Source organism: Canis lupus, chromosome 11 (genome assembly GCF_048164855.1).
Source record: "Canis lupus baileyi chromosome 11, mCanLup2.hap1, whole genome shotgun sequence".
NCBI classification, from domain to species: Eukaryota; Metazoa; Chordata; class Mammalia; order Carnivora; family Canidae; genus Canis; species Canis lupus.
In genome coordinates this window covers 44,603,857-44,618,579 of record NC_132848.1, presented here as the reverse complement: position 1 = coordinate 44,618,579, position 14,723 = coordinate 44,603,857, and the positions used below count along the sequence as shown (strand labels likewise).

At 47.9% G+C, this 14,723-nt stretch overlaps 1 protein-coding gene across 2 annotated transcripts in view; it reads left to right on the top strand.

Moving 5' to 3' along the window:
* NPAS2 (neuronal PAS domain protein 2) overlaps positions 1-14,723 on the top strand; it is a 158,498-nt gene that overhangs the window by 105,355 nt on the left and 38,420 nt on the right. For both annotated transcript variants that reach the window (XM_072844497.1, XM_072844496.1), the window contains exons 5-7: positions 388-477; positions 10,608-10,728; positions 11,745-11,858. In XM_072844497.1, the coding sequence (XP_072700598.1) occupies positions 388-477; positions 10,608-10,728; positions 11,745-11,858 (325 nt within the window). The remainder of the gene's footprint in view (positions 1-387; positions 478-10,607; positions 10,729-11,744; positions 11,859-14,723) is intronic.

The window sequence follows — 14,723 nt, the reverse complement described above, 5'->3', positions numbered from 1 at the left end:
GATATTGGGAGCCAGGGGATGGGAACCATAAAATATCACTGACATCTTTTTGATGGGAATTGTGATATTTCTGATTCAGCCTAATGGGATGCTTATCATTAAAACTACTTAGGTCATTTCCGTGGCTAAATGGAGTTTCAGGATACCAAGAGGTCAGATTTTCCAGGGAGCCCTTTAGTGCTTCGGCAAGCACTCTGCCTGGGCGACACAAATTCTGTGTACGAAACCGTCCTGTGTGCAGTCGAAAAGTGCAGTGAGGTTCTCTGTGGAAATATTCTAAGAGTTACAAAATAAAGTCAGTTTCATAAGAGGGGATCTTTTGCTTCAGTGACACTCTCCTCCATAAAGGCACCACTAAGGAGCCTTCCACTGTTGGATTCTCTGCAGGCCCTGGACGGCTTCATCATCGCAGTGACGACCGACGGCAGCATCCTCTATGTTTCTGACAGTATCACGCCTCTCCTTGGGCATTTACCGGTAAGTCTCTGCTTCTGCTGGCCCTTGCCAGTGTGCATCACCATCTCACCTTGAGAACCACTCAGATCCTAGATCAGGGAGGGTGTAGGTCTGAGGGGGTCGGTGTGTAAGAAGGGTGCAGGAGTGTCCTCCACAAGGCCGAGGCCAGGGTCCCCAAGCCTTCTAGAGGAAGGGCAGGTGCAGGAATACGCTGTTCTGGAACAAGCAAGGCACCAAGATCTCGACATGCCTAGATCCGGCAGGGGGACGTGGGTGCAGGTCCTTACCCTCTGTGCCCTAGAAGCTGACGAGAGAGTCCTGGCACAGTTAGTAGATCGTAGAGCCTGTACAGAGGTGGATGGATATCCTGCAAAGGGAAAAGCCAGCCTCCTGGGTCAGCCGAGAGCCGGTGGAGGAATGTGCAGCAGGTGGCTGAAGTTGGGATGTGGTTTGGGGATCCCTGGGGACATGTCTGAGATTGCAAGTAGGTGGTGACACTTAATTGTAATAAAGGATCTGTGCCAGGGGTGATAGGAGTGTGGGGGTGCAGAGGAGAGTTGAAATGCTCTGGGGAAATATGGATAGACCAGGGAGACCTTGAGGAATGAAGAAGTTGTGGGCAGGAGGACAAGCTCTGCCATCCCAGGGGAGACAGGTAGAGGCTCAGAGGCGGGGTGGGTGCTACTTGACAAAGGGCCTCCTAGATGCTCCTCCCTCCCCTTCTTCCTCGTTCTTTCCCTATCTTCCTCCTCTCTGCCTCTCCTCCTCCCTCCCACACTTCCTCCTCTCTGCATAAGCCTTGTTGGCACCCTGGTCACCCCCAGTCAGGAGGAACTGGCTCACTGAGCAGTACCTGGCTGCTGAAGGAAGGTGGGGAGTCCACCTCTGGAGATCCCTCAAAGGGGTTTGGCCAGCCTTCCATTTCATGGCACACTATTATTTATTCCTACAGAGCGTGACCTTGAATGTCAGCTCTACCAGGAGCATCCAGATGGGGATTAAACCTCCTCTCTCTCTCTCTCTCTCTCTCTCTCTCTCCTCTGTCCTCCCCAGAAGCTCCACCAAACCACTTAGCCCCTCCGCTCCCCACTCCCAGCACATCGGTGGATAGGTAGCCGGCGGATGTAATAGGAAGGGCAACCTTATTCCTGGTTCCTGTATGAAGGAAATCCTGGGCCTGGAAGATGCAGGAGGACCATGGCCTCCTCTCTGTAGCCACCCTGCTGGGGAGCAGCATGGCCTTGCTCCATGAGCAGCTGGCCTTCCTTGGGGTGATGAGCCCAGTTTGCTATTGGCCCAGGATTCCACATTGTCCTGGGGTATGCTTTTCCCCAGAAGCTACTCCCCATTGCATCGTTTCTGCAGATCATGCTGTGTAGAGATCAGAGCCACTGTCCACAATTTTCCTTTGCTGGTCACTGTGTGGTGTAGCCCAGAAAAGCAGTCTTTACCTTGCTAGGCAGATGCCTTAGCGTTACCCCCGTTATCTATCCAACCTTTGTTTTCAGCTCACTCCCTGCACTGTCTCCAAGGTGCATTAGATTTGGGACATTCTCTCTCTTCCTGAAGCTGTCAGAGAGGCTTGTTCTCAGCCCCAAGGAGGCAGGGAGCCCCGGTTTTGCCTCGGTTTTTTTGAGGCCAGAATAGTGATGAGGCTGATACAAGGAACACAGAAGTGACCCCATCGAATCAGCCTGGCTTTCTCGGGCTAACTTGAGGTGGGTAAGGAAGGAAAAAGTGATGGGGTACTTCTTTGGAGGAGTTTGTGTTTTGTCTTGAATGGACAGGACTGGGCCACGACAGGCGCTGATTGAAAGCAATGACACGGAGCCTCATTAATGACCTGGGAATGAGATGCAAGAGCCCAGAGCTGTTTGAGTAAACAGGATTTACACTGTTCTGCTTTATGCTCTTGTAATTATCTGGTGACCCAGTTGCTATACATGGCAGAGGGGACTTAAAAAGTGAGTCGGGAATTCTGATTTGAAATTACAGAGCAATTTAGGACCACCTTTATGAATTATTTTCTAACTCTGGAAGGATCAGAAATTATCCTGCCTCTAGCTTATCAATGCTAGACCCATGTGAGTCCTGAGTGCCTTTATGTAGACCCACACCTAGACACACGTAGAGTCAGCCTTTAAGCTCCCCAGTGGAGGTGAGCCCAGGATGGACAATCCCCAAATTCAACTTCTGCTTACTTCTACCTCATATTATCTGGTTTTTACCAAGAGCGCCACCTTCTCTTCCTTTCTTGCTTAGCATTCACTGGCATCTTTGCTCTCATATATGGGCAAGGGCAATTAAGGATGGAAACTTCCCTGGTATCCATCAGTAACCAGCTGGTTGAGCAGAGGAGCCCATCTGGGAGTTAATACCTCTATCACCTCTACTTTACAAAGGAGGAGACCCAAGGTGGCCTAGCCAGTGAGGGGCAGAGCTTAAACCAGGTGCAACTGCTTGCAGAGCCCAAGCTTCTTACCACTCTGCTTTGGTGTCTTCCTGATGCCAAGGATTTAGGTTGCTATTCAGGAATTCTCCTCTTGGTTTAATTCACTTGTATTTGAACTTCTTTATTACTCAGCATGAGCCCAGGACTTGTCCATGGATGATGTAGCCATTTAAAAGTCCCATGTGAGATTATTCTTCCTTAAGGGTTTGCAATTTTGTTCAGAGATTTCACCTGTCAAACCATTAGAGACTAATAGGAAAATAGCTCAACATTTATTGAGCACTTACAATGTACCAAGCACCATGAAGGGTCCCTTACATGAGTTCATGTGTGTAAAGTACTTAGAATAGTACCTGGCACAGAACTAGAAGAATATCACATTTGCTGTCCTTATGCTGGAGAATTATAATTCTTAGGAAGAGAAGATGGAGAACTGAAAGGTGGTGATCAGTCTTCTTGGGACAGATGGCCATTGAAGGAAGGCACGTCCAATGGAGATGCAGTATGGGCAGAGGGCAGGAGGCTATGGGCCCCAGCAGCGGTTCCCCCTGTTGGTATCATAGGCTGGCCTGCCAGGGGTTGGGTCCCACTGCCCCTTGAGTGGCCTGGTACTGGAGTCCCATCGTTGATTAGGAAGGTTGGGAGATAAAAAGCGGCAAGAATTCCTTTCTTTTTTTGAGATTGTCAGTCTTACTGTCTCTCTGTTTCCTTCCACCTACTAGAAACTCAGACATGGCAAAAGCTCACATGATACATTTTTGTACAGCAACTTTCTGATGAAATATTCTAGAAGTTTCTTTACCAATTTGATAGAAAAAAGAAAATAGCTCAAAGCAGGAAATGATTCTAAAACAAAGTCAAAGCTTTCCTGTGGTGGTGACACCAGCACATTTCGGTGTCTGGAATTAACACAGGCAGCCAAAGAAGAAATGTGGGTGTAGCGGATGAGCATGCAGATGGAAAACCAAGGGCTAAAGGGAGCTTCTGGGATGAAAACCTTCCAGAAAAGATCTAAGGGACTAAGTCACATGCTTCCAAGGGACTTGGGAAAAAATATGGCTGAGGCAGAACCAAATGAGAGACCCAAAGTAGGCATAAACTGTATTTCCTTTTTGGACTTTTGTTTGAGTTTCTAAAGAATCTAACTTCCCAGATCACTGTTTTAATTTGTTAATGGTTGCGGGGTTTGCTTAATATACTGTGCCATTCTAAGCCCGTACCCAAAGTAGAAGTCCTAGCTCAGGCCATGAGCACAGACTCAATGTGCCCAAGTGTTTACTGAATGAGTGGCTGAGTTCATAAATGGAGCTGCTACCTCGAGAGCAATTGCAAACAGCTTGGCAGGAGTGGAAAGTGCCTCAAAAGTGAGGAATATGGGCATGGACAGGACCATTTCCCCAAAGGAAAATAATCTAAGGCACAAGTGATTATAAAGATAGAGAAATCTACAGACCAAAAAAATAATTCCAGGGAATGCTGGTTCTCCCAGCGAAAGCTCCAGCAAGCAGTGCAAGATGAAAGTGGAATAAAGGGCCAAGTCCCCATGGCAAGGGTCACAGCAGGGAGAGGAGGTCACCAGAAAGGAAAGATAGAGCCCACACAACACAGCAGCAAGTCCACGAAACACCTTCCAGAGAACGCCGCTCTGCCCTTCCTTCCCCACTCTGCCCTCACCTGCCAGAAGAGCCCACCTGACCTGGGGCATCTGGTCAGAGGTGGCTCTGGGTGGGGGCCGAGCTGAGGGTCGCACGGTCTAGGAGGGGTGTGGCTGCATGCAGCTTGGAGTTGGCCACAGGTTAAAGGGGTCCGGGTCACCAGTTAGATTTCCTTTTTATTTCAATGTGCCTTTTGATTTTTATAAAGCATGCATATAAAAGTGTATAAAAAGCATACATACAGTGTTTAAATTAATAATAAACTGAGCACAAACGTACAGCTGGCTCTCACGGAGGTGAAGAAACAGAACAGGGCCAGGACTGTAGACGCTCCTGTCTGTTCTTTTCCCATCACACCCCACCTTCCAGCCAGAGAGGACCATTTTCCTGGCTTTTGAGATCATTGCGTCCTTGTTTTCCTTTGTAGTTCTACCAACATTTGATTCGTTGCTCAGCCCTATAATTTAGTATTCCCTTCTGGTAAACTAACGAAAATAGAGTCATTTAGGAAATGGACTCCTTTTGCTCGACATTGGAAGATCCATCCATCTCACACTGTTAGCAGTGACTAGCACAGGTTGATTTCACTGCTGCCTCATATTCCACTGGGGGGATGTGCTAAAATTTCTGCATCCGTTCTAGATTGGAACTCTTGGAACGGGCTTTTGTGGATGTGCTGCATGTGTTTCCTGATGAACATTTCGCAAGCATCCGGAAGAGAACTCTGTAGAACGGCCAGATTGTAGAGTAGGTCCCGCCTCACGGGCACCAGGTGACACCAGGTTGTTCACAGTGGTTGCACCAGTTAACCCTCCACCAACCGAGCTGAGAGTTCCAGGCGCTTCATGTCACAGAGTGAGGATTGCCAGGCCTCTTAGTGTTGGTCAGTTTAGTGCGTGAAGGCACCGCGCAGTGTTAACTTGCTTTTCTCCCAATTGCTAATGCGATTGAGCGTCTTTGCCTAAGCTTGTTAGCCATTTGGATTTCCTCTTTTGTGAACACAGGGCTTGTTCGGGTATTTTGCCATTTACTACTGGACTGTCTGGCTTGTTTCTTGTAACTTGTAGGCATTCTTCCCACGTTCTTGACCCTAGTCCTCTGTCGGGTACTATTTGAATTGCCTCCTGCTCACTCACTCTGCCTTAGGGATACAGGTTCGGCTAAAGGCACAGCACCCAACACCAGACACATGAGCTCGACAGCCTGGCAGACGAGGATGCAGGGCCACCCGAGGCTGCACCCTGGAACAGAGTGAACCAGCAGGGGCTGTGAGAAGCAGGCTTCATAGTAACAAGAGGGTGGGGATCCCCCTGCTCCCCACGGGGGTGAGATTGGCTTATTTGGATAATTCTGCAGGCTGGCAGGGAGCTAAACCCACTACTCAGGGATGAGCAGGAACTGTGCCCGTCGCCCTCCATAAGGGATTGTTCAGCTAAGGGACCTCATCCACGGGGGCAGAGTGTGAAGGAGAACTTTCAGTTGGGCCCGTTGAGGCCTTCCCGATTTTGCTGGGTGACAAGGCAGCATTTAATACTGAGCCTTAATTTTGGAACCTACACCATGATTTATGCGTTACAAATATATTCTCTCGTTTTATGGCTCACCTCTCCCTCTCTAGGTTCTTTTCATGAACAGAGACTCTTTAGAGTTGGCACTTTTGATATTCCTAACCAATTCTTCACTACTCCAAGGTCAAAGCCACTCCCTGTACTGTCTTCTGAAAGCATTAGTGTCGGACCATCAGTTTGATTCTGAATCTAAACTGCATTAAAGCATATCAGGTACGCCTCCGACTTCCTGTCCCTGTAGGGACACCGAGGCCCTGACTGCTCCCCCGAGCCCACTCCTGCCTCTTCTCGGTCTGACGCTTCTCCAGGACTTCTCACTGTGGCCAACGCAGCTCCGGCCAGAACTGCCAGGGCCCGTTCGGGGTGTTACAGACAGAGTGTCCCCCCCAGCCTACTTCCAGCTCAGCCGGGCGGCTTCTGTGTGCTCTTGTGGAGGCTCACTTAACTCCGCTGGGTACCACTGAACGGGTGCTGCTGGCTCCTCGGGAGACAGGACAATGCCTTGCTGTGTCCCAAGGCACTCCAGATCATCCCCGGGGTCCCCAGGGGCGCAAGAAGAAACAGGGGAGATGTGTGGTTTGGAACTAGGACAGGCCTTCACAGTGGAAGTATCCTTGGTAAAGAGTCTTGAGAAAGCAAGCAAGGACACATCAGTAAGTTGGGGCGGAGGAGCGTCTGTCTCCAACAGGTAGATGATGTTCCCGACCCTGAGGTTCAGCCGGGGAGACGGCTGTGGATGGCACGCCCGCCCCCCTGTCTCTCTAATTGCTGTCATTTTAATAAACAGAGCGCAGCTCATTCAAGGGACCGTTCGGTTGCAGATGTAATTTACTCCTCTGGAAGCACAGGGTTTACATTTCCAAACTATCATTGTTTGTGTTGGTTGTCGACACATGGAAATGGCATAATAGTAATATAATAGGGAACACATAGGGAGTGCTTGCGGGTGCCAAGCACGGCTCTGAGCCCTTGCCGGGCGGTAACTCATAATCCTCACCCGCCCCCCACCCCCACCCCAACCAGCCTCCATCCGGGCTCCTTTATGCGGTGCAGAACCCAGAGCCCGGGCCGCCCCATCACCCTGCTCTCTGCTCTACTCACGTCAGGGGACGGGGGCTTCCAACTCACTCCCCGGGAAGAGGCCATGGAGTGCCTTAGTCATCCTTCTCTTGTATCTGCAGTGTCTTTAAGAAGAAGGGCGACTGTCATCTGTGAGCATTAGTCATCAGCTAAACAACTAAAGGGAATGAGCTTAAAATAAAACCAAGAACATCAGAAGGAGCTTGGAGAGAGCCCGAAGGAGAAAATGCTAGCACAGGCCAGTGAGGGCTTGGCACAGTCTTCGCCAGCGGAGGTCAAGCCCGGGTGCACTGGAGCTGGGAGGCCCTCCTTTCCGTCCTCCTGTCCTTCCTGTGGCGGCCCCTTCTGCAAGGGGGAGGGGGCTCGTCTGGTTCCGTGGGCCTCTTCCCAGGGTGAAGGCGGCGGCCCTCAGTGGATGTCGGGGGGGACCGTGTTGTCGGTGACCTGTTTGGAGCCTCCGTGCGCATCCCATCTCCCTTCCCCCCTGCACGGTGCCTGCACAGACTGGCCATCTGGAGCCTGGTGGTGGCCTGGGCTCCGGCCCTCGTCAGGCCGGGAAGCACAAGCACAGTCCTGCCCTCCCGACCCCTCCGGCCCCAGCGGGCCCGGCCCCCGACCCCACCCCAGGCACACAGGACAAGGCACTTGCTCCTCTGTGGCCTTCTGAGTTCTCGCCTCATTGCCCTTTGCAGCACCTGCCTCCATCGCTCCCTTCCTCCCCTGTGATGCTTCTGTGCGCCTGTCTAGAGTAGCCCGCCAGACTACCCTGCCTAGAGTACCCCACCTAGACTACCCTGCCTACAGTACCCTCCCTAGAGAACCTGCCTCTAGTACCCTCCCTAGAGAACCCTGCCTACAATACCCCGCCTAGACTACCCTGCCTACAGTACCCCGCCTAGACTACCCTGCCTACAGTACCCTGCCGAGACTATCCTGCCTACAGTACCCTGCCTAGAGTACCCTGGCTGCCCTGTAGCCACCATCTTGCCCCTCAGAGCCTGCTCAAGGACCCTCCCTGTAGGACTCATTCCCTGGAGCCTCTCTGTCCTCGTGTTTGGATTCGGTACAGCATGCTGTGTTCTAGGGGTGCCTTGTTCTTAGTCCTGTTGCAGTGTTTCCCATCCCCTTCTTTCAGCTAGTTGATGCATTTTTCTCAAAGGCCAAAGCACCACGCGATGATGGCAGGCACACGGGTGAAGAAGGCTGTGCGTAAATGAACAAGAACTTTTGTTTGAGAACTTTTGTAAATGGTTCCTAAACACCTGATCACACTGAGTGTTCATTGAGTGATTGCTGTGTGCCCTTTAGCCAGAAGCTCATGCCACCCTCACAGCTTCCTCTTCTTTTGGTTGAGGTAAAGCACAGTCCTGAGGGGACAGAGCTTTTGGTCCTGACCTCCGGGGCTGTCTCCCCTTGCTGTGACACAGGCAGTCCCGTCTGGGCAGACCTGCCTTCCACCAGCAGTTACAGGATGGCAGGACCAGTGCAGCAGGGGGCTTCAGAGCCACACTCGTGGGTGCTTTCTCAGAGGCAGTGCCTTCAAAGCAGGGACCTGAAGGATATATAGGGGTCAGCAGAACACGAAGAGAGGTGTGCATTGTCCTGCAGCCAGGGGAAGGCCCAGAAGGAAAAGCAAACCTGGCAAACTGGAGAAGAGGAAGTTTGGAGGGTGGGTAGTGTGGAGCCTCAGAAGTGAATTGGGAGGTTCAGGCTTTGTCCTGGGAGCATTTGGCAGCCAACAGACAGTTTTGTTTTTTTGAAGTAAGATCTACACCCAACATGGAGCTCGAGCTCACGACCCTGGAGATGGGGAGTCACATACACGATGGACTGAGCCAGCCAGGCACTTCCACCAATAGACAGTTTTAAGCAAGGTGGTGACCTGACCTGCTACAAGGCTCCTTCTGGCTGCTGGTGGAGAATAGGTTGGACAGGGACAAAAGTTGACATGGGAAGACCCATTTGGTCAAGTCATTTCCCAGACAAGAGATAATGGTGCTCCAGACTGGAGGTTGAGGCCACGGAAATAAAGAGAAGCGAGAGGATCTGAGAGACTTTGAGGGAGCGGTGTGTCACAGCACTTGGACATTGTTTGGATGTGAAGATGAGGGCAGGAGGGGGAGAAGCTGAGGATGCCACCAGGGTGTCTGGTATGGACAAGTGACCAGTTGGCAATATAGTAGGTAGGATCATGGAGCATAGGGAAGGAGGAAGTATGAGTGCAAAAGAATGATGTTGGGAATGCATATCAATCTCTGGTCCCCAAGGGGCACACAACAGAGAGTTGTCTGGATATATGAATTTTAAGAGTGTATAAGATCACATAAGAGTGTTTAAAAATATAGGAAAAGATGAGGTTATCGAGGGAGACTGAGGAAGCAAGACATATCCCCATCTTTCTCTGTCTCCTCTGTCAACTCCCAACTGCACTGGTGAATATGGGAGCCACTAGCCACAAGTGGCTTTTTAAATTCCAATTAAAATACAATTTAAATGAAATACAATTTCAAAATTCAGTCTTCAGGGGCACCTGGGTGGCTCAGTCAGTTGAGTGTCTGACTCTTGGTTTCAGCTCAGGTCATAATCTCAGGGTCATGAGATCAAGCCCCACATTGGGCTCCCAGCTAGGTTTGGAGCCTGCTTGGGATTCTCTCTCCCTCTCCCTCTGCCCTTCTTCCTGCCATACATGTGCGCTCTCTCTCTCTCTCTCTCTCAGAAATAAAAATATAAAAAATAAATTTAATTTTAAAAAGTCAGTCTTCAGTCATACCAACCACATTTCAATGCTCATAGCCATGTGGCTGCTGGCTTTTATAAGGGACAGAGCACATTATAGATCATTTCCATCATCACAGACAGTTCTGTTGGACAGTGCTGTGTCTAGATTCAGTGTTGTATTTTGCATCCACAGTGCCCAGGCACTCAGAAAAAAAAGTACAGCTCCTTTGGGGAGAATTCTAAGAAATAAACAGGTGTGTGTTTGCTGGCCTAACAGCCAGAAAAGGAACCCTTTGCGTTCCTCAGGGCCCTTCACATGAACAAGTGGGCCTGACTAGGGCCCCTCACTGTCCCGGCCCAAACGCAGGGGTGTTGGCAGGTGGGGGTCCTCTGGGAGGCATTAGGACTCTCACCATGGTTGTCTGACTTAACTCTTAAACTTCTTTTTGGGGCCCATGGGCAATACTGTAGCACATTTGCACTGAAGCAAGTAAAACATTTTAGATTATAATTCAGGATTACAGAGTGATAGATTTGAGTGTCTTCACAGGAAAATGGATCTTCAACTTTTCATATCAGACACCAGTTCTAAATTGTCTTCAATGTTCAGTTTGGGCTTTTGCTTTTGTTTTTCATCCTCGTTGAGTATGTACCTTTGTTCTTTATTTTCTTTTTCAGTCAGATGTCATGGATCAGAATTTGTTAAATTTCCTTCCAGAACAAGAACATTCAGAAGTGTATAAAATGCTTTCTTCCCATATGCTTGTGACAGATTCCCCCTCCCCAGAATACTTAAAATGTAAGTTTAACTTTACTGGTTTTACAAGATATAAGAATTTTACTTTTGAAAGGAGGTTAGAATGAATTAAGAAGGGAGGACTAATTTTAAGAACAATTTTCCTTGCGACTCAGAATATTTCCAAGATCCTTAGAGGTATATTTTAAATTTAAAGCTAAAACTGGAGTTTGGAATATGTATGACATTTAACTTCTCTGTGGAAAATTTGAAAGCACAGCGCTTAAGAATAAGAATTTGTTTTTGCATGTAACACAAGAAGTTCTTTTTTTTTTTTAGACATGAGACAGTCTTTTGGTAACAAACAATGCAAAAATCAGTGCCCAGTCTGCTTATTTTAGAGGACACTGTAATGCCAGATTTGTATGATAACCAAGTAACCAACTGAAAACTGAATAATTAGGTCAAAACTCCAAATTCTCTTCTCCTGAGGCTGTCATCTGGTTATTTATATACGTTTGCAGTTTTTATGGCATTGTAAAGTTTTCCTCAAAATTGGCACCCTGGATGGAAGGCCAGCCTTGGTGGCTGCTGAACCGTGTGTCCCTTAATGAAGCACATATGTTGACGGAGGTAGTATGAGTGCCTTGCACTTACTTGTCCAGGCTTTGGTTCATCTTCCATGAATAATTTGTCCTGTTGTACATCTGATTTTACTTCAAAGCAACGTGAAAAGATTAAATTAAAGAGAGCAGCTCTATATGAGCAGCTTTATTTTAATACACCATATGAAAACAACCGGAACTAATCAATGCCGACATAACCAACCACAGACATCTGTGAGCAAATTAAGACTAATTGGGCCCAAGTACAGAATGCACAATATCTACATAAACTATGGGGGGAAACCCCCTGTTCTGCAGAGGTTATAAAATCACGTCCAAAAGTCAGTCGTAATGAGAGAAATATCCTGGCCATGTGTAGACGAAAGCCCAGGAGTTACACAAAGACACAACTTGTTTAGTCTAGAATCTATGTTATATTCACGTTCCTTTTCTCTTTTTCCTTTAACGGCCCAGCTGACAACGATTTAGAGTTTTATTGCCATCTTCTCAGAGGCAGCTTGAACCCAAAGGAATTTCCAACTTATGAATACATAAAATTTGTAGGAAATTTTCGCTCTTACAACAATGGTAAGCTTTAATTGTCATATAATTGCGACAGTGTCTTTTATCATGCAAACGTGCACATGGGGGCATAAGAATCACTGAGGGAGGAGGAGTGAGAATCTGTGCTTTTCATATTTGCATTTAGATTTTCATGTTCCCAAGATGTGTTTTGTGCTCATAAATGTTATCTCCCGTTCAAGAAGAACACACTCCCACACTTGTTTACGCCGGGGCACTAAGTCCCACTGAAATGCACTTTATTCATTTATTTATTTTCAGGCTGATGGAATAGTTCTGTACTGTAAGGAACAACTTACAGTTAATAAAGAACAGGCTCAGCCTACACACAGCCGAACAGGGCTTCATTGTGACATGAAGATGCATATAACCTTGGTTTCTGCATCTTTATTCTCCTTTTTACACTACTGCTGTGAGCATGCTTTCATGAGTCTGGTATGCAGGTCTTTTGCTGCCTCTGACCCTAATGCACAGGAAAGGGCCATTTTATGATGAGCCAGCAATCCACATTGGTGAATTATCAAGCAGATTAGCCAGGCAGTAAAATCTTACTCTCGGAAATTACCCAGATAACTAATAGTCCAAACCCTGGCTGCACCTCTAAACTAGACCTACACCCTCAGTTTCACTTTTGACCTGGGGGAAATGGGAATGCAAGCCTGATGCCCGACATTCAGCAGTCTGAGCCCCCGCACCCAGCCCCACCGGGAAGCCCAGCACAGGCCTGTGTTTGGTTTGCTCCACACTTCAAACCTCAACACAAAACAAATCACTTTGGATGATCTAACATTTCATAAAACCACAAAGATGCGGAAAGAAAATGGAAGGAAGTGTTGACAGGGATGGCAGAAAGAGAGGAAGAAAGGAGAACTATACCAAAGGAAAACCAACAGGGGAAGATAAGGTACCAGGGAGTTGATGGCAGCCCGGGCTTGGGCAGCCCCAAATGGAGTCCATTACCCCACCAAATTAGTCCCAGAGTCTCCATTAGAACTGGCCAACATAATGGCCCCAAGTCCTAATGCTGAGGCTACCCGGGATCTTCCCTTCACCCTAAGACGATCCTCTGTTGTATGTTAGCAAGCAACATACATAAAAGCATGTAAATATACATGCTTTTATTCAGAAGGCTCCAAGTAGATGCTAAGCATGTTGGTCCTGCCAATGTGATTTTCAAGCCTTGTTCAGGGTTTATGCCTGGATGATGGACTCCATGGCCAAGTTGGGGCCCTCTGGGAACCTACCCAAACAGGGTTCAGTGTTCCTGAGTGGTTGGAAGTGAAGAGAAGTCAGCTTTCACCAGTGGGGCCCTAAATCTGGACTACAAGGGAAAAGCCAAAGCCAGACCATGCCTAACCTGACTCATCTGAAAGATTTTCCTAAACCTCATGAGATAAGCGTTTCATGAACCACATACCTAAGCAAATGGTAGCTGGTCCGTCTACCTAGTTAAAGAAACTAACGTAAGAGGCACCTCGTAGAGCACCCAACATGATGCCAGCCCTGGAGCAGAGTACACTGGGTGAGGTAGTTTGTTAAAATGCAGATTCCAGTTCAGGAGATCTGAGGGTGGGGCTGGGATTGTGCAATTAGAAAAGCACCTTGGGGTTTTGATGAAAAGGGGTCATGGACTTTGAGAAACACTGCCCTATTGTAATACTAAATGCCATTCCATAGGAATTCTAATGGTACTCCTCCCACTGATGGCACTCCTTCCAACAGCTTCATCCTTGAATCAGTAGAAGCAGTGGTTTGGAATTTGCTTAAAATGTGCGCTGTGGCCGTCGTGCCAGCTGTCAGAATAGCAGAACATCCCTTGTGGCTGTGAGCGAGGAAGGGAAAGGCACCCTGGCCCCCAGAGTGCCAAGACTGTGGGAATTATGGAACACTGCTCCCACGTGTCCCCATGACAACAGCACTCCACTTAATTAAGGAACCGACATGTGATTGGCTGGTGAGCAGCAGTCGCATCCTTTGTTAATTTACATTTCCACAACTCTCCCTTAAGCTGCTGCTGAATATCACTTTGAAGCTTCCTGTCACTTCTCACATTTTAGAGGGTTTCAAGGAAAGAGGCAGGCTTCATTGTGAATACCTGGGTTTTTGGTTTTTGTTGTTGTTGTTGTTGTTTTTTTTAACTAGCAGAGCTTTATCTTCACTCCAAGTTGAGACCTTGTTTGTTTGCCTGAAAGAATGTGTGGAAATTATGTGTGATTTTTTTTTTTTGAAACTGTTACTGCTATAAACACACAGCACTGAAAGTGGAAAATTTAAAACCAAGAGTGCCAGAGTGTCTTTCCAGAGCCTGTTGAACAAACCAAAGTTAGGGGGCTTTCTTGAGACAAGAGTCCCCAAATATAATTTTGGAAAACTGAAATATAAGTCTCACTTGAATGAAAATAGACAACAAATGTCAGAAACGAATGAATTTCTAAGATGGAGCCCTGTGAAATCACCCAGGTTCAATCATTTTTGACCTCTAAAATATGGTTTCACATACTTTAGGAAATACTTCAAATTTGATTTTGTAGGTTTAGTTCTCAATAAACATTAAGCAATGGGTTAATAAAAATAGCGCACCTTAGGAGGACTTCCTAAATCCCAGGGCCTGGGCTCTGTCTTTGCGTTGATAATCTCATTGAATCCTCCCACCAACCTTATAAGTGGTACTGTTGGCATTGTCCCATCTAAACAAAGGAGGAAGCTGATGCTTGTGAGAATCTGAGCTGCACACATGGGAAATGGGGAACTTACACTCATGCCTGTTATAACCCTGAGCTCCGACCCTTAACCCCAGTGCTTTGCTGCCTCCCACAAATCTATGTTGAAATTAAACATGTAGATGCAGCACACGGGCCTGCCCTGCCACCT